At 43.3% G+C, this 23,982-nt stretch overlaps 1 protein-coding gene across 5 annotated transcripts in view; it reads right to left on the bottom strand.

Moving 5' to 3' along the window:
• ARMC9 (armadillo repeat containing 9) overlaps positions 1-23,982 on the bottom strand; it is a 194,448-nt gene that overhangs the window by 64,361 nt on the left and 106,105 nt on the right. For all 5 annotated transcript variants that reach the window (XM_029065519.2, XM_029065493.2, XM_029065511.2 and 2 more), the window contains 4 exons: positions 21,693-21,769; positions 16,922-16,996; positions 5,250-5,340; positions 515-573 (listed from right to left, as the gene is read on the bottom strand). In XM_029065519.2, the coding sequence (XP_028921352.1) occupies positions 515-573; positions 5,250-5,340; positions 16,922-16,996; positions 21,693-21,769 (302 nt within the window). The remainder of the gene's footprint in view (positions 1-514; positions 574-5,249; positions 5,341-16,921; positions 16,997-21,692; positions 21,770-23,982) is intronic.

Raw genomic sequence — 23,982 nt, 5'->3', positions numbered from 1 at the left:
GCAATACCTTCAAAATCTGATATCAAAAGTTACTAAAGCGATGAAAAAAAATTCAGGCCCAGAGGAGTTGAATAAATTAACCAAGTCACCAGTAGATTGGTAATTCAGTTGAAAATCTTCTGACTTTTCATTACCAAATCCAGGCTCCCACTGATTGATACATCTCTGAAGTTGTTCACGATGAACCCATAATTAATTCATACCCACATTAAATGCATGTAGTAGCATTAAATATTAATTTTAGATTTCCCAACTCTAAGTACGAGACAAAATTGCAATAGCTAGAGTTTGCACTTTTGTCCTGGGTGGACTGATGGATGCCTTACTTGGCAAAGCCATTGTGAAGGTAAATCAACCTGAGAGCTAACACTCCTAGAAACAGCATCTGGAACTTTCAGAACAAGAGGAGGGAGGTCTTTTCCCCAGAATCATAAACGAGAAAAAACAATTAATCACACTTAGTAAGGGCTCGAATGTTTTTTGTCAGACCTTTCCGTGTGGACCCCTAACTTACTTCATTGTCATCTTCTTCCTCTTCATCATCAGATTCAAGGACATTATCCAGTAGCTCTTCTAGAAGGTAAAAATATCAGTGAATAAATATGAAGAGTGGCCCAATCAGAGCCCTTAGCCTTCTTAACATAGGGTTTAGAAAAGTTTGCCCCAAAAGGCAGTTCCTGTTCTTTAAGCAATCTATCCATCAATCAACAAATTATATTTATTGAGGGCTTATTTTTTTGTAGAGCACTGTACTAAGCACTTGGGAGAGTACACTACAACAGAGCTGGTAAACACAATCTTTGTCCTTGATGAGCTTACAGTCTAGATGGGGAAAAATATTAATATAAATAAAAGAATGACAGATATGTAAATTCATTCAGTCATTCAATAGTATTTATTGAGCGTTTACTATGTGCAGAGCACTGTATAATTCAGTAGGTCTGGGGGTGGGGTGAATATATTTGCTTCCACTCTGAGAAAAGGTGTTAAGTATTTTATCAGTATTTCTGTTGGTAGCAAGGCAACATTTTGAGTAGCAGATGAATCATTTAAACTTAATTGACAAGTTCCCTAAATCTCCCTTGGGAGTCTACTGGGGTTCCTGAAAGGTCTTCCTGAAGCTTCCTGGCTTAATGGCAAGAGCATGGACTTGGGAGTCAGAGGAAGTGAGTTCTAAACCTAGCTCTGCCACTTTGTTTGCTGTGTGACCTTGGACACATTACTTTACTTCTCTGTGCCTTGGTTACCTCAGGCCCCAACTTCATTTTGCTGCAGTTAAAAGGTCATGTGCTCTGGAGTTAACTTCAGGATGTCAAAAAATGCAGATAAAGTCTTAAAATGCTTCTGAACCTTTCTGGCCTTTTTTTTTCTGAAAAGACAGTGAGCTCCATGTGGGACAGGGACTGTGTCCAACCTGATTATCTTGTATCTAACCTTGTGTTTAGAAAAGTGCTTGATTCTATTTATTGCCACTGTTCTTGTCTGTCGGTCTCCCCCGATTAGACTGTAAGCCCGTCAAAGGGCAGGGACTGTCTTTATCTGTTACCGATTTGTACATTCAAGCGCTTAGTACAGTGCTCTGCACATAGTATGCGCTCAATAAATACTATTGAATGAAAAGTGCTTGGCACATAGTAAGTGCTTAACAAATACCGTAATTATTATTATGATTCTGTCTTCAAGTACAAGATGCTGTCTGGGAAGGAAAACTATTGGAGAAGGCAAGAAATGAGCACTTGAATAGGGATGAGAGTGTATCAGGATGTCTTTATTAAATATAATAGTAGTACAGTGCTATGCACACAGTAAGTGCTCAATAAATAAGAGATTGATCAATCGATGATATTTATTAAGTGCTTGCTGTGTGCAAACGAGCACTGTAACAAACACTCCTAAAAATCCTAAAAATCCTAAAAATGATATTCAAGTTAAATAGTGTTTATTTTCCAATATCAGGCCATCAGTATAAACAAAAGAATTTACAAAACGTCATCCTCGGTCAGGCCAACATGTCTCTCCAGACCAATATTTTGTTTTTCCAATTGACACTAAAAGTACTTTTACGATGACCAGCATGGTGGTTGCTCTCTGTAACTCCCATCTTGGTAGTTAGGGCTGAACATTCTAAAACGCCTGAAGTCTCCATTAAAAAATCCACTATGGATACATTTAAACCCAACTAAGCGATAACAACCTCACGAAATCGGAATGTGGGGAGGAAAAAAAAATGTAGAGATGCGGAGATACAAGGTGGAGCGGGGCAGATGAGTGATGGAGGGGAGGGAGGAAGGGATACACATCGAAAGGGGGGCATTTACCAAATTCAGTTCCGCATAACATTCTTGCTTAAGGCATCGCCCTGATAAATTCCCTGAGAATCCTGGCTATTTTGCCTCAGTTAAAAGGTCACGTGCTGTGGAGTTAACTTCAGGATGTCAAGAAATGCACTTAAATTCTTAAAATTTAAGAGTCTTAAAATGCTCCCGACCTCCTGTGGCCTTTTTCCTCTGAAACCATATAGCAAAGCCAGCTGCAAGTCAACAGTTAGTGAAGTTGGCGAGGTTTTGTCTCCCAGGTCTGCCTTCTTTCCCTCCTGCATCTAAGTAGGAACTCTACACTATTCTGCCCAAGCACATTGTTTTCACTACACGTTTTGGATAGAACGGGATAGGAGAATTTGAGAATATTCTTGGGATAACAAGCCTCTGTCCAGACATAGTGCGATGTGGTGTTGGAAGAAAAAGCCGATCGTTCACACAGCCTCGGCCATAGGGAGTGTTAAAATGTGAATTTCCCTTACTGTTGGGGTTGTGCAAAAAGACAACCCCTGCATATTTTGGCTGGCCCCTACTGCCTTTCCAAGCTTTTTGGACGCCCCAGAACCAGGCTCCCTAATTCTGCAGCATGGCATAGTGTACAGAGCACGGGCCTGGGAGTTAGAAGGTCATGGGTTTTAATTCCGGCTCTGCCACTTGCCTGCTGTGTGACCTTGGGCAAGTCACTTCACTTCTCTGTGCCGAAGTTACCTCATTCATTCAATCAATCGTATTTATTGAGGGCTTCGTGGGTGCAGAGCATCTATAAATGGGGATTGAGACTGTGAGCCTCAAGTGGGACAGGGACTGTGTCCAACCCGATTTGCTTGTATCCACCCCGGCACTTAGTACAGTGCCTGGCATACAGTAAGCGCTTAACAAACACCACAGTTATTACTATTATTATTTTGCCCAGGAGAGAGGGCAGAAAGGGGTCTGGTGGATGCCTAGAGTCTGCATTTTTAGAAAGCCACTGCTCTAAAGGGAAAGGCGATTACAGGAGCTGAACTTTTACCCTGGTCATTTTGTTTTAAAGAAGATTTCACATTCCCTGACATTTCATTTCTAAAGAAGAGGAGGGAGGTGCTTGCATTAGGTTTTTATGGAGGAAGTGTGGTGAAACAGTTGGGACTCTCAGGAATACACTTCCCTGTGACCTACAATTCCATCCCCTCCCCTATCTGACTGCAAGACACCTTTAGCTACGGAAGTTTAGATGACCTTCTCTGTGAGCAAGTTCTTTGTGAGCAAGTTCTTTGTGGGCAAGTTCTTTGTGAACAGCTAGAGGAGAGTAGTCCAAGTTAAAATTAATGATGGTGGGCTCAGAGAGGGAGAAGCAGCAAGCAGTGTGGCTCAGTGCTAAGAGTCCGGGCTTGGGAATCAGAGGTCGTGGGTTCTAATCCCAGCTCCGCCACCTGTGACTTTGGGCAAGTTGCTTAACTTCTCTGGACCTGTTACCTCACCTGTAAAATGGGGATTAAGACTGGGAGCGCCATGTGGGACAACCTGATTACCTTGTATCCTTCCCAGTGCTTAGAACAGTGCTTGGCACATAGTAAGCATTTAACAAATGCCATCATCATTATTATTATTGGATAGAGCACAGGCCTGGGAATCAGAAGGATCTGGGTTCTAATCCCAGTTCCTCCACTTGTCTGCTCTGTGTTCTTGGGCAAGTCATTCAATTTCTCTGTAAAATGGGATTAAGACTGGGAAGCTCATGGGGAGGTGGACTGTGTCCAACCAGTTAAGCTTGTATCTACCCCAGAGCCTAGGACAGTGCCTGGCCCATACTAAATGCTTACCAAATACCATAAAAACAAAAAAACTGATCATCAAGACTGTAAGTTTGTTGTGGGCAGGGAAAAAGTCTACCAAGTGAATTGTATTACGCTCTCCCAAACGTTTACTATAGTAGTCTGCACACAGTAAGTGCTCAATACATATGATTTGATTGAATGGGGAGCTTACTGATGAGGCTCCATAGAAAGAATTAGGAATCATCAGTCTGGAAAGAGGCAGTTGAGGGGACAAGACTGAAGTCGGCAAAATCATGAAGGGTGAGTTTGTGGGGAAAATTGAATTGCTCTTCACCAAACTGCATGCTATCTGGATGAGAGGGCTCCTCCCTGAAAAGTTGAGGGCAGTAGGTTCAAAACAAACACAAGGATATATATCATTCTCTATACAGTAGGTGGAAACTATATGAAACCTGTAACCTTGGGCGTTGCGCAGACAGAAAACGTAGGTCATTTCAAGAGCGATTTAGATAAATCCCTGGGTAAGAATAAGTGTTGACAGAGGGAAAGTGAGGGCTGTAGAATGGAAAACTTATTAAACAGCACAGGATGGATGTCGAAGAGGGCAACCTCCAACCGTTTCCTCTAAACATATCAGTGTCGGAAATAGAATAACGGGCTGGGTAGACCATACTCAGACTCGGTGGCAGCATTTCCATTCTTAAGAACAGCGCAGTGCCTGGCACATAGTAAGCATTTAACGTGTGTGTGTGCATCTGTGTATACATGTATACGTGATACAGTTTGCTTCTGAAGATCCAGTTTCATTAGCATGGTGTATTTGGGGCTGGAGCAGGTTCTTTCAGACTTTACAGTCACTGTCTTTGTCACTTTCTGCACCTCACTACCGTGGAATATACTGAGCTGCTAGGCAGGAGTTCTCTTGGGACTATAGTACATTTAGTTCTCAGAAAGAAGGATTGGGACTATAGTTACCAATTTTTAAAGTTCCATTTATAACACATAAAGGCTTTCGATTTTTCCTTGATGACACCAAACACCCCTAATAGATCAACCCCAAATTGAGATTTCTAGTTAGTCAACCTATATCTTCTTCCTAATAAGGTCCAAAGGGCCTTCAAACCCTATGTGGAAGATGGACAAATGGGTAAATCAGCTTTTCTATTCCTCTAACCTGAATTTAGCTGCTTGATGATAAATTCGATCTGGTGGATGATCCAAGCATTGCCTTCCTTGATGAAGCAGCGGAGGATTTCTTCCATTCCCTAGATGTGTGAGAAAACACGGTGGTTAACATTCAACCTTCTTTCCATAAAACTAATTGCATAGCAAATTGTTTAGTTAGGGGAAAGAAAAATGCTTAGTGAAACTGCTCATTCGGCTCCCCAGCTGTCAAACTCAATGAAATCTGTTCTTGGTTTGCTACTAGTTTACACACAAGAAGCAGCCCAAAATTTTTACTTTAGTACATTATGCTGGTAGATTTACTTTCTAAATGAATTCCACACTATTTATGTCTTTACTGGATTGTCCTCCATTCCTGAAATAGATGTCTCTAGAAATGCCAGCAAAGGTCCAAGGGGATGGCTTGCACTGCATATGACTCACTTCTCAGCTTCCCCAACCAAATGGCTTGAAGCCGTGAGGCCTAGTGGAAAGAACACAGGCCTGGGAGTCAGAGAACTCAGGCTGTAATCCTGGCTCTGCCACTTGTCTCCTGTGTGACCTTAGTCAAGTCACTTCTCTGGGCCTCAGTTTCCTTAACTGTAAAATGGGGATTAAATACCTGTTCTCTCTCTCAGACTGTGAACCCCATTAGGGACATGGGCTGTCTCCCCCTTAATTAACAACGTACTCTCCCCAGCACATAGCACAGTGTTCGATTCAAAGTGATTACTTAACAAATACCATAGAAGAAATAACAAGGGACTTGACAGGACACTTTTTTACGGTATCTGTTTAGCGCTTACTATGGGTCAAATACTATTCTAAGCGCTGGGGTGTATACGAGTGAATTAGGTTGGCACAGTCCCTGTCCCGCATGGGGCTCCCAGTCTAAGCAGGAGGAAGAACAGGAGAACTGAGGCCCATAAAAGTTAAGTGACTTGCCCAAGGTCACAGAGCAAGCACGTGGCAGAGCTGGGATTAGAACCCAGGCTCTCTGACTCCCAGATCCATGCTCTTTCCACTGGGCTGTGCTGCTTCTCTTCCACTAGGCACTGCTGAAGACAGAGGAAAGTGAAAGAGAGAAGAGGGGAAATCACTGAAGCGAGTAATTGTTAATGAGGTGTACATCCCCTTGATTCTATTTATCGTGATTAAGTTGTCTTGCTTTTGTCCGTCTGTCTCCCCCGATTAGGCTGTAAGTCCATCAATGGACAGGGATTGTCTCTATCTGTTGCCGAACTGTACATTCCAAGGGCTTAGTGCAGTGCTCTGCACATAGTAAGCACTCAATAAACACTATTGAATGAATGATGATGTTGGTATTTGTTAAGCGCTTACTATGTGCAGAGCACTGTTCTAAGCACTGGGGTAGATACAGGGTCATCAGGTTGTCCCACGGGAGGCTCACAGTCTTCATCCCCATTTTACAGATGAGGTAACTGAGGCCCAGAGAAGTGAAGTGACCTGCCCACAGTCACACAACTGACAAGTGGCAGAGCCGGGATTCGAACCCTTGACCTCCGATTCCCAAGCCCGGGCTCTTTCCACTGAGCCACGCTGCTTCTCGAATGAATGAATGAATAATTATTATCTGAGACAGTCCAAGAGGTAGAAAGACCAGCCCAAAGTGTGACTAAATGTTTCTGACAGCGGAACGGTAGGTACCGAGTTTAATACCACAGACCCTGAGGAGGCTTTGGAGCCCTCATTGCTTTCCTGAGTTAAGCTGGATCCGAGGAACAGTCTTTCCAGGAATCAAGGGACAGCTGGCTGGGTGGGATTGGGATGGTTCCAGATCAGATATAGTCAGATTGGGGGAATCCCAATTCGGTCCAAACCTCCTAGAATTCTGCCAGAGCTAATAAGAATCCCCGGAGGCAGTCTAGAACTACATGATGTGCTTAAAGGTTCTCTAGACCGCCAGAGTAGGCGTGATTCTAAAAAGGATGAGTCCGTCATAGAGCATGTGGGGGCTTCTGGGACCCACAGAGTGGACTCAAAGGTCCCTCCTAATTCCTACCCAAGCGGCTAGGGGGTTTGGGAATGCAGGCCCAGTGTTTGAAGGTTTTGTTATGGCTGCTAGGTGTTGGTTAAGCACTTACTTTAATAATAATAATTACCGTATTCGTTAAGCGCTTACTACGTGCCAGGCACTGTTCTAAGCACTAGGGTAGATACAAGCTAATCAGGTTGGACACAGTTCCTGTCCCACATGGGGCTCACAGTCTTCATCCCCACTTTACAGATGAGGTAACTGAGGCCCAGAGAAGTGAAGTGACTTGCCCAAAGTCACACAGTAGACATATGGCAGAGCCAGGATTAAAACTCGGGTCCATCTGACTCCCAGATCTGTTCTCTATCCACTTCCCCGATGATCCATAGCCAACTAAACCTGCAACCGATCGGTGGGATGCCTGACGGTTCTGGTGAAGGTCACACTTTCATTTTACAGATGAGAAAACACACAGGATTTAGTGATTTACTAATGATTTGGCATGAAATTGAAAGCTAAGACGATAATATAGAGCCAAGACATTACAAGATGAGTCCTGAAATAATCATTATGGAATTTGTTACGTGCTATTTGCCAAGGACATTTGTTAAGTGCTTACTATTTGCCAAGGACTGGACTAAGTGCTGGGATAGATACAAGATAATCAGGTTGGACACAGTACCTTGTTTCACATGGGGCTCACGATCTAAGTAGGAGAGAGTAGGATTGAATTCTCCCTTTACAGTCGTGAAAACTGAGGCACAGAGAAGTCCAGTGACTTGCCCAAGGTCACACAGCAGACAAGTAGAAGAGTCAGAATTGGAACCCAAATCCTCTGACTCCCAGGCCCTTGCTCTTTCCACTAGGCTTCATATGTGAGCCTGGGCTTAGGAGTCAGAGGTCATGGGTTCGAATCCCGGCTCCACCACTTGTCAGCTGTGTGACGCTGGACAAGTCACTTCACTTCTCTGGGCCTCAGTTCCCTCATCTGTAAAATGGGGATTTACTGTGAGCCTCACGTGGGACGACCTGATTACCCTGTATCTACCCCAGTGCTTAGAACAGTGCTCTGCACATAGTAAGCGCTTAACAAATACCAATATTATCATTATTATTATTATTATATGTGGAAAGTTATTACTTGTTTTGTTGTCTGTCTGCCTCTTCTAGACTGTGAGCCCGCTGTTGGGCAGGGATTGTCTCTTTCTGTTGCCAAATTGTACTTTCCAAGCACTTAGTACAGTGCTCTGCACATAGTAAGTGCTCAATAAATACAATTGAATGAAGTTGCAATTTACTCAACTAAGAGCTTGATAAGATTATATCCTAGAGTCATGACAATATTCTAGATGTCATTGGGAAATATTCACATTCTTCCTTCTTTATATTTAATGGAACTCTTTCAGGAGGCTGCATTTGTGGAAAGTTCCTTGGTCAGAATTCTATCGACATACGGAGTTCCCAAATCACAGCAACAGTGCACTGCTCGCCCCATAAACCGCACGTATGCCACAAGAAATGCAAGCTGGGCCTAGTTCTCGCATTTAAAGTCATGGTTAGGGATCTGCTTTCTTTTCCATCCCTGAACTGCTTTCGAGTCCTCGGACTAGCACTCAAAAGGGTTGTTTTTTGAAGTCAGCACTTTTCCACTAAAACCCAGACTACCCCTGAACAAAGTCAAAGGAAACCAACTCACCCTGGACAGAAGGTGGACTCGACCCGGCCACTGTGTTTCTCCCACCGGACAGAGTCCCAGAAATGGGATCTACTGATAATAATAATGATGGGATTTACTAAGCACTTACTATGTGCCAAGCACTGTTCTAAGCACTGGGGTAGATACAAGTAATCAAGTTGTCCCACATGGGGCTCATAGTCTTAATCCCTATTTTACAGATGAGGGAAATTAGGCACAGAGAAGTTAAGTGACTTCCCCACGATCACAGAGCAGACAAGTGACAGAGCTGGGATTAGAACCCATGACCTTCTGATTCCCAGGCCTGCGCTCTATCCACTAGATCACACTGCTTATATTGATGTCTGTCTCCCTTTCTAGACTCTGAGCTCACTGTGGGCAGGGAATGTGTCTGTTTGTTGCTGTGTTGTACTCTCCCAAGTGCTTAGTACAGTGCTTTTCACACAGCAAGCACTCAATAAATACCATTGAATGAATGAATGAACAGCTTACAATGTACCAAGCACTACGTTTGGTACAATACAATCAGATCAGACATAGTCCCTGACCCAAATAGGGCTCACAGTTTCAGGGGAAAGGAGAATTTGCATTTAATTCCCATTTTACAGGTGAGGAAATTGAGATATGGAGAAGTTAAGTGACTTTGTCAAGGTTATTCATTCAATCAGTCAATCACATTTACTGAGCTCTTACTGTGTGCAGAACACTGATTAAGTGCTTGGAATGTACAATTTGGCAACAGATAGAGACCGTCCCTGCTCAAAAACGGGCTCACAGTCTAAAAGGGGGAGACAGACAGTAAAACAAAACAAGAAAGACAAAGGAAGAAATCATATTACTATATGTAATAACCAATACTTCTTTCTAATATGCTTGAAAACACATACAAAGTTAAAATCATCTGAGGAGCAGATGGGCCAACCTTTATTTTATTAGCAACTATAAAGGATTCTTTTTTTGTATTTTCCGTTCATTCTTGCAATCGTATTTGGTTACCCAGCAAGCACATGGTGGAGCCAGGATTAGTCCTCTAGACTGTAAACTCATTGCGGGCACGGAACGTGTCTCTTGCCAACTCTGTTACGTTGTACTCTTCCAAGTACGTAGTACAGTGCTCTGCACACAGTAAACACTCAATAAATACAAGTGATTGGCTCATTTCCCACTACCTACATATACGTTTAAGTCTCCTCTTGAGTCTTGACTCCCAAGCCTACACTCCTTTCACTAGGTCACGCTGTTTTCATCAAGTTCTCCCATCAAGTGAGGTTTATTCTCCTCTTGAGTCTTGACTCCCAAGCCTACACTCTTTTCACTAGGTCATGCTGCTTTGATCGAGTTCTCCCATCAAGTGAGGTTTATTCATTCATTCATTCAATCATATTTATTGATCTCTTACTGAGTGCAGAACACCGTACTAAGCGCTTGGAAAGTATAATTCAGCAGCAAATAGAGACAATCCCTGCCCACAACGGGCTCACAGTCTAGAAGGGGGGTGACGGGCATCAAAATCACTAAACGGGCATCAATATAAATAGAATTATAGATATTTACACATTATTAATATAAAGGAATAGAATAATAAATATGTACACATACACACAAGTGCTGAAGGGTGGGGAGGAGGGTAGGGCAGAGGGAGGGAGTCGGGGAGATGGGAGGGGAGGAGGAGGTCTCTTGGAGGAGAGGTGAGCTCTCGGTAGGGCTTTGAAGAGGGGAAGAGAGTAGTTGGCGGAGGTGAGGAGGGAGGGCGTTGCGGGACAGCGGGAGGACGTGGGCCGGGGGTCGACGTGGGACAGCCGAGAACGAGGGAGCGTGAGGAGGTGAGCAGTGGCAGAGGAGCGGAGTGAGCAGGCTGGGCTGGAGAAGGAGAGAAGGGAGGTGAGGTAGGAGGGGGCAAGGGAATGGAGAGCTTTGAAGCCAATAGTGAGGAGTTTTTGTTTATGTTATCAAAGAACCGTACATATTACCCAAAACTCATGCTATTGTACTCACTTCTTGAGCGACAATATGCTCATGGGCAAAACTGTTTTTTCCAACACCGTATCACACTGCATCCAGACAGTTGAGCAGTGGGGGAAGAATGTTCCCTAATCCACAAGATCACGCTAAACAAATTGTGCAATGAAAGTATTTTAGAAGAATTGACTGAAGAACTTGTAGCCAAAGGATGCTCAATTAATAATAATAATGTTGGTATTTGTTAAGCGCTTACTATGTGCAGAGCACTGTTCTAAGCACTGGGGTAGATACAGGGGAATCAGGATGTCCCACGTGGGGCTCACAGTCTTAATCCCCATTTTACAGATGAGGGAACTGAGGCACAGAGAAGTTAAGTGACTTGCCCACAGTCATACAGCCGACAAATGGCAGAGCTGGGATTCGAACTCATGAGTCCTGACTCCAAAGCCCGTGCTCTTTCCACTGAGCCATGCTGCTTCTCTATATATTGGATGCACTGAAAATGTCTGAAAAATATCTCTTATAAGTTTCCATTGTCTATAAAATTTCTAGAAGTCCTCGGCTAAAAAGGACTACTTAAACCCAAAGTATTTTCCAGACACAAATTATCTGGGAGTGGACATACAGATCCAATCCAGTGGCTTTCATACTATTACAAATGAGACTATCCTCTCCCTGGAGACAGTTGATGCGCAAACTTGTCTTGTCGATAATCATTAATTATCTGCCTAAGGAAGATTTTATATCACCTAAAATACAAGGTGAAATTAACTGAAACGGGAGTCTTTTCGGAGATCCCGGTCTGAATAAACATGGTAAAACAGGATTAGAGGACAAGGGCAGGTGCTTATCAGCTGTATATTTAGGAAGGGTTTCACCTAAATCAATGAACAATGTAAATAAGTGTAAGTCGTTTGGAGAGATAAAAGTCTTTCCTGTTGCCTAGTACAGAGAATTGTTTTGTCTCTCTCAAAATAGAACTCTGCAGTGAAATATAATCTACACGTCCACTTTTCTTCCTGCCTGCCACTCTCTTTCACCTTAGCAGCGAGCAGTGTGTTCTTTATTACACGTAATGTGAACTACAGAGCTATTACCTAAATAGGACAAGTTTGGATCACTGAAGAAAGCTAGCCATGTGCAGGGCATAAGTGACCTTTCTCTTTTTCTGCAGACCTTCAAAAAGGGAGGGAGAGAGAGAGAGAAAGAAAGGAAGGGGTCAGAGAGAGAGGTTTACAAGCCCTTGAATGAACAGTCAGGGAATATAGAAACTCTTTGGCAAGGGAGGTTGTAGAAACAAGTGAACCTTCCTAAAGATCTAAATATTTCCACACAAAAATTGCCTGAGAATATGAGTAATAAATTAAACCTATGAACAGCAAAAAATCAACAACAAAAAAGAAAAAAAATCTGTAAAGAACATTCTGACATTAAATTTAACCATTACTTTTTTCTCTTTTATTACTGTTGGTCAGGTTGAAGGCAGAATTTAAAACAAAGCCAAATAAACTGCCACAGGAAACTGGCACAAGGGAAAGGGCTAAATTGCTAACTTGCAATGGTCTGGCAGTGGCAAAAGATTTAGACTTGATTCCAGGCGACGCCGCGTCGTTCAGGAGAAGGAGAAGAGGAAGAAGAAAAAACGGAGATGGAAGAAACGGATAAAAAGGTTGAAAAAGAGAAGAAAAAGGAGCCTGAGACCAACTTCCAACTTTGGATAATCCAGCTAGTGTTATGACTGTCCCACTCAAGATCTAGGGCTTAGTGGCAAAAGCCATAAAACCCAACACTAATAAAACACTTAATAAGTAAACAAAATACATCTCCATGCCAGAGACCTGTAGATACCAGCCTTTCAAGCGAGTAAGTAGCGTGTAGCCCTTTCTTCTACTAGGGAACCTAGGTCTGGTGGACTATTTTCCAGAGAAAATGGAAAATTAGCCTTCTGCAGTTGTGATATGAATGTCCCTATGTACATACAGTTTGGCATAGTGGATAGAGCACGTGCCTGGGAGTCAGAAGGTCATGGACTCTAATCTTGACTCTGCCACTTCATTCAACAGTATTTACTGAGCGCTTACTATGTGCAGAGCACTGTACTAAGCGATTGGAATGGACAATTCGGCAACAGATAGAGACAATCCCTGCCCATTGACAGGCTTACAGTCTAATCGGGGGAGACAGACAAAAACAATAGCAATAAATAGAATTGAGGGGATGTACATCTCATTAACAAAATAAATAGGGTAATAAAAATATATACAAATGAGCGACGAGCACAGTGCTGAGGGGAGGGAAAGGGAGGGGGGAGGAGCGGAGGGAAAGGGGGGAAAGGGGGCTTAGCTGAGGGGAGGTGAAGGGGGGGCAGAAAGGCAGCAGAGGGAGCAGAGGGAAAGGGGGAAGCTCAGTCTGGGAAGGCCTCTTGGAGGAGGTGAGCTGTCTGCTGTGTGACTTTGGGCAAGTCATTTCTCTGGGTCTCATCTGTAAAATGGGGGCTAAGACTGTGAGCCCCACATGGGACAGGGACAGTGTCCAACCTGATTAACTTGTATCTTCCCCAGCACTCAGAACAGTGCCTGGCACATTTATAAGCGCTTAACAAATATCAATGCAATAATAACAAATATGTTATTTATATTTATATAAATAATATGAATATATTGTTTATTATATATTATTATTGTTATAGCAAAGCCTGAGACAATGCTTCAACCCAGCTGAAAACTAGGAGTCAACTGCTGAAGGACAGGCCATCACTGTAGACAGCACCACCATCCTCTGTGTCTTCCAAGTCCGTAACCTTGGCATTATTCTAGACTCCTCTCTATCATTCAATCCATACGTTCAATCTGTCAAAAATCCTGTTGGTTCTACCTTCACAGCATTGCTATAATCCACTCTTTCTTCTCCGTCTAACTGCTACCAAGTACTTATCATATCCCACCTTGATTATTTGTAACATCCTCCTCGCTGGCCTCCCTTCATCCTGTCTCACCCAACTCCAGTCCATACGTCACTCTGCTGACCAGATCATTTTTCTACAAAAAAAAGTTCAGTGTTTCTCCACTCCTCAGGAACCTCCAGTGGTTCCCCATCCACTTCCGCGGCAAACAGCAACTCCTTCCCATAGGCTTTAAATCGCCATACTCCCCCAACCCTACCTGACGGATTTCCTACTACAACCCAGGATGCTCACTTTGCTCCTCTGTGGCAACCTACTTGTCAATAATGATGGTATTTGTTAAGCGCTTACTACGTGCAAAGCACTGTTCTAAGCGCTGGGGGCGGATACAAGGTGATCAGGTGGTCCCACGTGGGGCTCACAGTCTTAATCCCCATTTTACAGATGAGGGAACTGAGGCACAGAGAAGTCAAGTGACTTGCCCAAAGTCACACAGCTGACAAGAGGCGGAGCCGGCATTAGAACCCATGACCTCTGACTCCCAAGCCCGGGCTCTATCCACTGAGCCGCGCTATAGTGCAGCAGGACAGCCACTGGGGAGACACATAAAAAGTGGTGAAACAACCTAACACGAAAACAACTAAAGACTACAGAAAACTTCCAAAATAAGAAACAAAAATCAGAAAGATTCTGTGGCTAGGCAGTAAGTGCCTAATAAATATCAATTAAAAAAATTCTAATCTACGCTGCACACTTCCGAAAGGATCATCTTCTCGGAGTGTCAATCACCACACATCTCTCCACTCCACGCGTCCTTCCCCCGGCTTCCCATGTCTCTCCACATCAAACAAAATTTCCTCACACCAGGTTCTAAGGGTCTCAGACAACTCACTCGAGCTTCCACACTTCCTCTCCACCTGCTACTCCTCAATTGGCTTTCTTCGCTCCACTCAAGATAACCTTCTTCCCGTACCTTACTGTTTCACGTCTTCATCCCCTTGCCTGGAATTCCCTCCTCAAATCCAACGGTCAGAGTACTGTATTAAGCACTGGGAGAAAATAATCATAATAATTATGGTACTTGTTAAGCGGTTATTATGTGTCAAGCACTGTTCTAACTGCTGGGGCAGATATGGTCTCTATTCCTCATGGGGCTCACAATCCAAGTGCTTAGTAGAACACCTAGTATCCAGTAGACACCCAGTAAATACCTTTAACTGACTGCCTGGAGTAAAAAGTTAAATACATTTGGAATAATAAGAATAATAATGTTGGTATTTGTTAAGCGCTTACTATGTGCAGAGCACTGTTCTAAGCGCCGCGGTAGATACAGGATAATCAGGTTGTCCCACGTGAGGCTCACAGTCTTCATCCCCATTTTACAGATGAGCTAACTGAGGCACAGAGAAGTGAAGTGACTTGCCCACAGTCACACAGCTGACAAGTGGCAGAGCCGGGATTCAAACCCATGACCTCTGACTCCCGAGTCCACGCTCTTTCCACTGAGCTATGCTGCTTCTCTAAGCACATCCCTGCACAATATGAGGAATGTCAAACCATCACACAGTTCCTTCACATATCCTGCTGCCACTGTCAAAGACAGAATACTGGTCTCGCTGAAATTTCAGACAACGGTCTTTGAACTTCTTCCTACAGTACTTGAAGTCAATCAATCAATCGATCAAAGATATGGGAAACAGCATGCTCTAATGGAAAAAGCATGGGCCTGGAAGTCAGAGGACTTATTTTAATCCTGGCTCTGCCACTTGCTTGCTGCGTGACCTTGGCTAAGTCCCTTAACTTACTCGTACATCCATTTCCTCAACTGTAAAATACCTGTTCTCCCTCCTACTTAGATTGTGATCCCACACGGACCTCACGTGGGACAGGAACTCTGTCCAAGATGATTAACGATGCCTGACATAGAATAAGCGCTTAAAAAACCATAATTCTTTTTTAACGAGTGTTTACTGTGTGCAGAACACCGTACTAAGCGCTTGTGAGGGTATAATTCAACAGAGTCGGTAGACACAGTCCCTGTCCACAAGGAGTTTACAGTCTACAGGGGAGAGAAGACATTAAAATAGATTACAGCACAGGAAGTAGCAGAGGGTAAGGATATTTACCCGCTCTCAGGGTCAGACCTGGAGAGTTCCCAGTCCTCTACCAGTCTCGACTACAGGAGGGAGAGTCAGGCAGAGGCCTGGCCATTCCATTCCTAGCCTGGTCAGCGGCTAGCGAGTGGCAGGCGATCTGCTACGAGTCAAAACTCACCTGTGCTGGGCAGCAGCGGCATGGGAGAGAATCAAGGGCAAAGGCTCAAATTTACTGTGCGGAAGGAGGCGACGGTAAACCGCTTCTGTATTTTTACCAAGAAAACTCTACGGAGACGCTACCGGAACGACTGCAGATGGAAGTGGGGCGTTCTGGGAGAGAGGTGACCATGGCGTCGCTATGGGACGTAGACGACTTGACGGCATACGACAAGACTAGGATATTTACGTAAGTACGGTGGGGCTGGGGTGAGTATCAAAGTGCTAAGAGATACAGAGCCAAGCCTGTAGTCGCCACAGAGGGGAGGGCGGATCGGGGAAATGAGGGCTTAGCCGAGGAAGGCTGCTTGGAATGAGATTAAATTTTAGAAAGGTTCCATCTCTGGGCCACCCACCTCTACATCATGAGTTCCCCTCTAGACTGTGAGCTAGTTATGGGCAGGGAATGTCTCAGTTTATTGTTATATTGTACTCTCCCAAGTGCTTAGTACAGTGCTTTGCACACATTAAGCGCTCAATAAATACGACAATGAATGAACGAATGCATGAACAAAGGAGTTGGCTGGAATAGCTCTACTGCTTGTTAGATCTAGAAGTATCAACATGCCCTCTCAAAATAAGATAACAGTAATTTGAAGTTGAATGATTGGCGTTAGTGTTTTTTGCTGGGGGGAAAGAAAAGTCACTGTTGATCAATGGAATCAAATAAGTGCAATTCAGTTTATAATCTTTTCTACGGAACATCTGCCCTTTGCTGGACCAAACGGTACTGTTGGAGCTTTTCAAAAGACTACCTGAGGGACTTAAGAAGTCCTGTCAGGAGCAGATATTTATAATTTTCTCAGTTTCTTACCATTGCTTTGGCTTCTTCCCGAATGGACGGAATAGAAAGAATGCTGTAGAGGATCCCATTCACATGCAATTGCAACTGCAAGGGAAAAGAGAAAATAATCAATTCATTCTCATGTTCCTAAACCCTACTCCAATACCTAGCAGGAAGTTTGAAAGTAAACTATGTAAATTCCAGAAGTTGTCATTCCGTTTTGCTCGCTCGTTATTTCTCTACTGCATCAGCCTCCTTGCTGACCCCCCTGCACCCTGTCTCTCCCCTCTCCAGTCCATCCTTCTCTCTGCTGTCCGGGTCCACCATTCAGTCCACAATCACCCCACTCCTCAAAAGTTTCCCATGGTTGTCCATCTACCTCTGCATCAAACAGAAATTCAGCTTTAAGGCACTCAATCTGCTCTCGCCATTCTACCTAACCGCGCTGATCTCTCACTACAACCCAACACGCATACTCTCCTCCTCTAACTTCAACCTCCTCTCTGTACCTCAATCTTGTCTATCTCGTCACCGGCCCCTCGCCCAAATCCTCCCTCAGGCATAGAGCTCCCCCTTCCTACTGGACAGACCACACTCTTTCCCATCTTCAAAATTCTCCTAAAAATCACATCTTCCCCAAGAGGCCTTCCCAGACTAAGCCCTTTATTCCCCCTCTCTGACACCCACTCTGTATCAACTATGAATTAGACCTGTGGCCCTTAAGCACTTTGATACTTACCCCAGCCCCACAGTATATGTGTAAATATTCTTATAACTACCATTTTCCTAATCTACTTTAATGCCTGGCTCACTCTAAGAGACTAGTGGGTAGGGACAGTGTCTAAGAGACTAGTGGGTAGGGACAGTTTCTACCAAATCTGTAGTATTGTTCTATCCCAAGTCCTTAGCACGATACTCTGCATACAGCAAATGCTCAATAAATACTATTGATAAGATGTTATTACTAGTATGACTATTATTATGAGAACAGCAAGGATAAGAAGGGGAGAGAACTGAGTGCCTTCATGGGTGAGGAGTTTCCGCTTGACACGGAGATGGATGGGCAACCATCTTTGGTACATAATAAGCACTTAAGTACCATAATTATGTATAATCAGAAGTATTTATTGAGTGCAGAACACCCGTACTAAGCTCTTGATTCGTTCGGAAGGAACCAAGAGAGTGAACTGGGGGGTGCCGGGCGTCATTTTTCTAAAAAAATCATTCTACGCAACCCTTAAAGGATGGAAGAGACAAGCATAGAGTGATTTTTTTAGAAAAATGACCCGGGCAACAGAGTGAAGCATGATGGACTGGGGAAGGGAGAGGCTGGAGTCCGGGAGGTTAGAGAGGAGGCTGATGCAACCGTCAAAATGATTGGCCTTTTCTTTCCATGTTTTCCACCCTAACTTACATGTCTACTCTCTTCGCCCGGCACCCCCCGATTCACTCTCTTGGCTCCTTCCGAACGAATCAGGAGCTCAGTTCGGCGTTCTGCACTCAATAAATACCACTGATTGTACATAATTATGGTACTTAATAAGCACTTATTATGTATCAAGCACTGTTCTAAGTGCCGGGTTAGATACAAATTAATCAGGTTAGAACGTTTCATAAAACGAATTGTCCCCAGTGGACACTCAGAATACGCCATTACTACCACTAAATACTACATCTATTTTTTCACTCTTTACAAGAGTTACTCATCAATTGTCTCCTCCATTAAGTCCCTGAAAGGTAGGGATCGTGCTTCTTAATTATATATTTAGCTCCTAGCCGAACTGTACATTCCAAACACTTAGTACAGTGCTTGGCACACAGTAAGCACTCAATAAATACTATTGAAGGAATGAATGTAGTGCCTACTGTGGAATTCTTCTCACCATAGATGGTAAATAATTACTGTTCATGCTGATACTAAATGGGAACTACGGGTCTCGAAAGTGGAATCCTGCCCTCTTGTATTCTCTGCTTCTCAAACATTATAAATAAAGGAAGTTCTCAGAGCTTCTAGAAGTTGAGACCATCTCCCTATGGGGAAAACCTGCCACTTGTTACTCAAAGAGATTTTATAAGAGAAATCTCAGGTCTGTTTTATAGTCTAGCTTTAGGAAGTTAGGCTCCTAAACTAGGATTTCAGTGGCAATACTAAGCTCCTCCAGAAAGCCTTCTCTGATAAACCTCTCATCTCCCCACCCTATTCTCCTTCCTTTCTGCATAACCTATGCACTTGGGTCTATATCCCTAAGCACTCTGGTACTCATTCCTCCCCCACCTCACTTACGTACATATCCTTATACTTATATCCTTATATGTACTTACGTATATATCCTTACACAATTCCTTTATCTGTAATTTATTTTAATGTCTATCTCCCCCACTAGACTGTATACTCCTTGAGGACAGGGACCACGCCTCAGCTCTGCACGGAGAATAAACGGCATTGACTAATTGATTGATTAGTCAGCAGAGCTTCTGTAGATATGCACTGCTAATAGATGTACAGACCTGCACAAGAAAAAGATTTGCAAGGACTCAGGAGTTGATTCATGCACACTCTGAATGACAGATCCTAATTTGGGATGGAGAGATACAACTGGGTCACCCAGATCCCAGTGGGATAAAAGATTGGTTTCCATTTAAGCCCTCTTCTACCTACACCTAGAATGCAATTAGGTTGACTACGGGAAATAACAAGAAATACTAGCATTTTCTCGGGGAAAGGTCAGTTTTATTAACCGAAAGTTCCGGTGGCCTGAGGAAACATAAACCTTGCAATCTTTATATCGTGACTGCCTTCTTTGTGTGCGGCTTTGCTCAAGGTACCTCTAGTGGTAAACTGTCAACCACACGGCAGTTTGGTGTGGCGTTGGCCATTATGAAAGGCTTCCTTAAACTGCGGCCTTAATTTTATTCATAACAAATGCCTTCTCAGGACGGGGATGAAAAGACTTGTAGATATAAATAAAATATTTAGAAAGAAAATACGAACAGGAACGACTCTTTTTAAGAGAAGACTCTATATCTCGGGGAGACAACCAGAATGATCTCATTTAGGTTCTTCATCATTCCCCTATCTCATAAAATTCAAGAACATTGTTTAATGTCTTTCTTTCATTTTCAGGGACCATTTGGCAGAGGCTCATTTTAGGTCACACAGCATTTTGGCACCCTAATATTTAAAGCCATAACTAGAATAGGAACTAGATGGCAGCGCTCTATGACGATATGTTGCTGGGCTTTAGGCTATTTACAGTGGCACAATAGTTCCCCAAAGCAGATTTCTAGAAGTCACTAGCGTATTCAGGACTATTCTTATCTTCAGGATACAGATGCGTAGCACTGACTATTGCCATGAGCTCATTTCTATTCTGTGAGAAATGTTGAAGGTAAGCTCCACAACCAAATTTAGAAGCATTTGTAGTTCACAATCAATGATTTACATTCCCATGGCCCATATTTGTGTCTGCTTACTCTGCTCTACATTCCCAAGCACTCAGTACAATGTTCTGCACAACTAAGCCCTCGATAAATACCACTGATTGACAGGCCCCCAGGGTGCATATCTATGTTTCACAACTGACTTAAAGCCATAAAGTTTGTACATTGTCTTTAGGTGGCAAGGCATATTTCTCACTGTCTTCTGAGGCATGCTGACTGTTACTCTTTGGAAGTCAATCAATCAATGGTATTTATTGAGCACTTGCTATGGGCAGAGCACTGTACTAAGCACCTGGGCTCACGCTGAGGTCAAGGAACAACTGGGAAGCAGCGTGGCTTACTTGACAGAGCACGGACCTGTGTTCTAATCCTGGCTCCGCCTCATCTGCTGTATGACCTTGGGCACCTCACTTAACTTCTCTGTGCCTCAGTTACCTCATCTGTAAAATGGGGATTAAGAGCGTAAGCCCCACCGTGGGACGGGGAATGTGCCCAACCTGATTAACCTGTACCTACCTCAGCGCTTAGAACAGTGCTTAGCACACAGTATGTGCTTTCCAAGTACCACCATCATCATTATTATCATTATTATTATCGGGAAGGTGCAATACAATAGAATTGGTAGACATGATCTCTGCCTTCAAGGAGCTTACAAATTTAGTCAGAGAGAAAGACATTAAAATAAATGACAGATGCCATTTATTATTTATCATCTATAATTATTATCATTGATAAGAATTAATATATCATTACCATTTATTATTTAACAGATGTGATATTCTAATATCACAGAACTCTTAATACCACAACATTATCTGCAAAGGCTTTATGCTGAGGCGGGATGCGGCAGGACAGAATCCTTTAAGAGACCTACCCATTGGCATATGGGGCCCTGGCAGACCTCCTGGCACGATTCTCCTAAAACCAATGCCAATCAGCAGTTAGTTTTAAGGAAAAAATATGAATGCAATGCAGGACTTTTCCCACTTAAAACAGGGACCAACTGGAGTGTTCCACTACTGTCCTCCTCAATGTGCTTCTATACTGCCTCTAAACCTGTCCATAAATGCTGTCGGTGTGTGAGGTGTGGACACGTGTGTATTTCGATGCTTTAACTACGCAGCCACGGCCTAATAAGGAGCCACGTGAAAAAGCAAAAGGAAGAAAGTTGGAATTGCAGAACCCAAATACAGTCAAAGACCTCTGAGTTTCCTGAATATACTCTGTCATATATTCTGTTGCCCATGCCCAAGACCAAAGAATGAATTCTAGGGAAGTTAATATCTTATCAATAAAAATATCTATACCAAAACATGAGATTTCTCCAGAAGCCCAATAATAACATCTGTTTCAAGAGTACCTCATGATTTTCATGACCAAGGAGATCTGAAAGAACCTTCAGCATGAGGCTTGCCACCTTAGCACATGTGTTTTTGCCTGCAAAGAAAGACGACGAATCAATTTCATAATCTATTTAGTGCAAGCAAGACAACTGTCGATAGATGAAAAATACCTAAGATGCTAAGCTCTGTTCTTCTGAAATTCTACGGTAATGTTGCTGTTAAACTACTAGCTTCAGGGCTATTCACTGGACTTTATTAGAGAAGCAGCGTGGCCCAGTGGAAAGAGCCCGGGCTTGGGAGTCAGAGTTCATGGGTTCGAATCCCAGCTCTGCCACTTGTCAGCTGTGTGACTGTGGGCAACTCACTTAACTTCTCTGTGCCTCAGTTCCCTCATCTGTAAGATGGGGATTAACTGTGAGCCTCACGTGGGACAACCTGATTACCCTGTATCTACCCCAGCTCTTAGAACAGTGCTCCGCACATAGTAAGCGCTTAACAAATACCAACATTATTATTATTTCCCAAATGGATGTGTCATTGTCAAAAAGGATTAAAACAGCATTGTTTGTGCTCTTGAATACTCTACTAACTCTAAGTACTGAAGCATGTCTGGTTGAAAAAGGGTTATAAATGAGTACCTCCTGCTTAAAAAAAAACTTCAGTTAGGAAAGTTGTCTCCAAACCTGCCTCATCATACACAGCTGAGTTACAGGTCTACTGGTTTCCTATGGCTGCAAGAGGAAATGTATGTTTTAGATTGCAAGAGAGATGATATAATAGATGGAATTGGTTATGTGCATCACCTTACTATTTTTCTACCTTGCCCCTGAGAATTTACTTCAAGACAGCGAAAATATTATCTTAAGAGCCCGGGCTTGGAAGTCAGAGGTCATGGGTTCGACTCCCGGCTCTGCCACTTGTCAGCTGTGTGACTGTGGGCAAATCACTTAACTTCTCTGTGCCTCGGTTCCCTCATCTGTAAAATGGGGATTAACTGTGAGCCTCACGTGGGACCACCTGATTACCCTGTATCTACCCCAGCGCTTAGAACAGTGCTCTGCACATAGTAAGCGCTTAACAAATACCAACATTATTAATGGATGGAGAACCCTGAAGATTGTTTGTTTTGACTTGGAAAACTGCTCAGCGGTCAGCAAAACTGCAGTGGACAGCTCATGATGATTCAACAACAGTTTAGCAGAGTCACCATGACAGGGTATCAGTAAGTTTTTGACTTTTATTCTTACATGATACAGATGGCAAGGATTTTCAGTGGAAGTCATCAACAACATCAACAACAAGTCATCAACTATGTTGATGACAGTTGTTGTTGTAAGACCTCCTTACAGCTACAAATATTATTCCGGTTAACTGTTTCATTTTACTTATTGATAAGCTCCTGCGGGGCTTCTGCTTGCTGTCCGCTTCATGACCAACTGCCTTCCTGTTACCTTTGGTCAAGGACTAACTTCTGATTTCTAATCATAGCTCTATATGCAACCAAACTCAGGCACACGAAGGCATATTAGAGGACATCCCCTTGATTCTATTTATTACGATGAAGTTGTCATGATTTTGTCCGTCTGTCTCCTCCGATTAGACTGTGAGCCCGTCAATGGGCAGGGATCATCTCCATCTGTTGCCGAATTGTACATTCCAAGCGCTTAGTTCAGTGCTCTGCACATAGTAAGCGCTCAATAAATACTACTGAATGAAAGGACATAATGAAAGCATGTAGGAATTTCTCTTCCAAGAAGAAAAGGCAGATTAAGAGAGGCAGGACGGTTTACTAGAAAGCACACCGGAAGAATAAGATCTGGGTTCTGTTTCAGGATCTGCCACTGACTTGCTCTCTTAAAAATACTAATGGCATTTATTAAGTGCTTATTATCCGCCAGCCACTGTACTATGCCCTGCATAAAAGCAAATCGGCTTGGGCACAGTCCCTGTCCCACATGGAGCTCACAGTCTTAATCCCCGTTTTACAGATGACGGAGCTGGCGCACAGATTAGTGAAGTGACTTGCCCAAGGTCACACAACAGACAAGTGGCTGAGCCGGGATTAGAACTCAGATCCTTCTGACTCCCAGGCCCGTGCTCTATCGACTAGGCCATGCTGTTTCTCAAGAGGTTAAGCGACTTGCTGTTGGGCAAGTCGTTTAACCTCTCCGTACCATAGTCTTCTCCTTCATGAATGGTGATCATGATTTTAGCCCATTACACATTTTATAATACTGCCATATGGATGAAGAAATACCTACATGACGTACTTTGAACACCCCTGAACTTGGGGGTTATGTTTATACT

Source organism: Ornithorhynchus anatinus, chromosome 1 (assembly GCF_004115215.2).
Source record: "Ornithorhynchus anatinus isolate Pmale09 chromosome 1, mOrnAna1.pri.v4, whole genome shotgun sequence".
Taxonomy (NCBI): domain Eukaryota; kingdom Metazoa; phylum Chordata; class Mammalia; order Monotremata; family Ornithorhynchidae; genus Ornithorhynchus; species Ornithorhynchus anatinus.
This window is presented reverse-complemented; position numbering and strand designations above follow the sequence as displayed.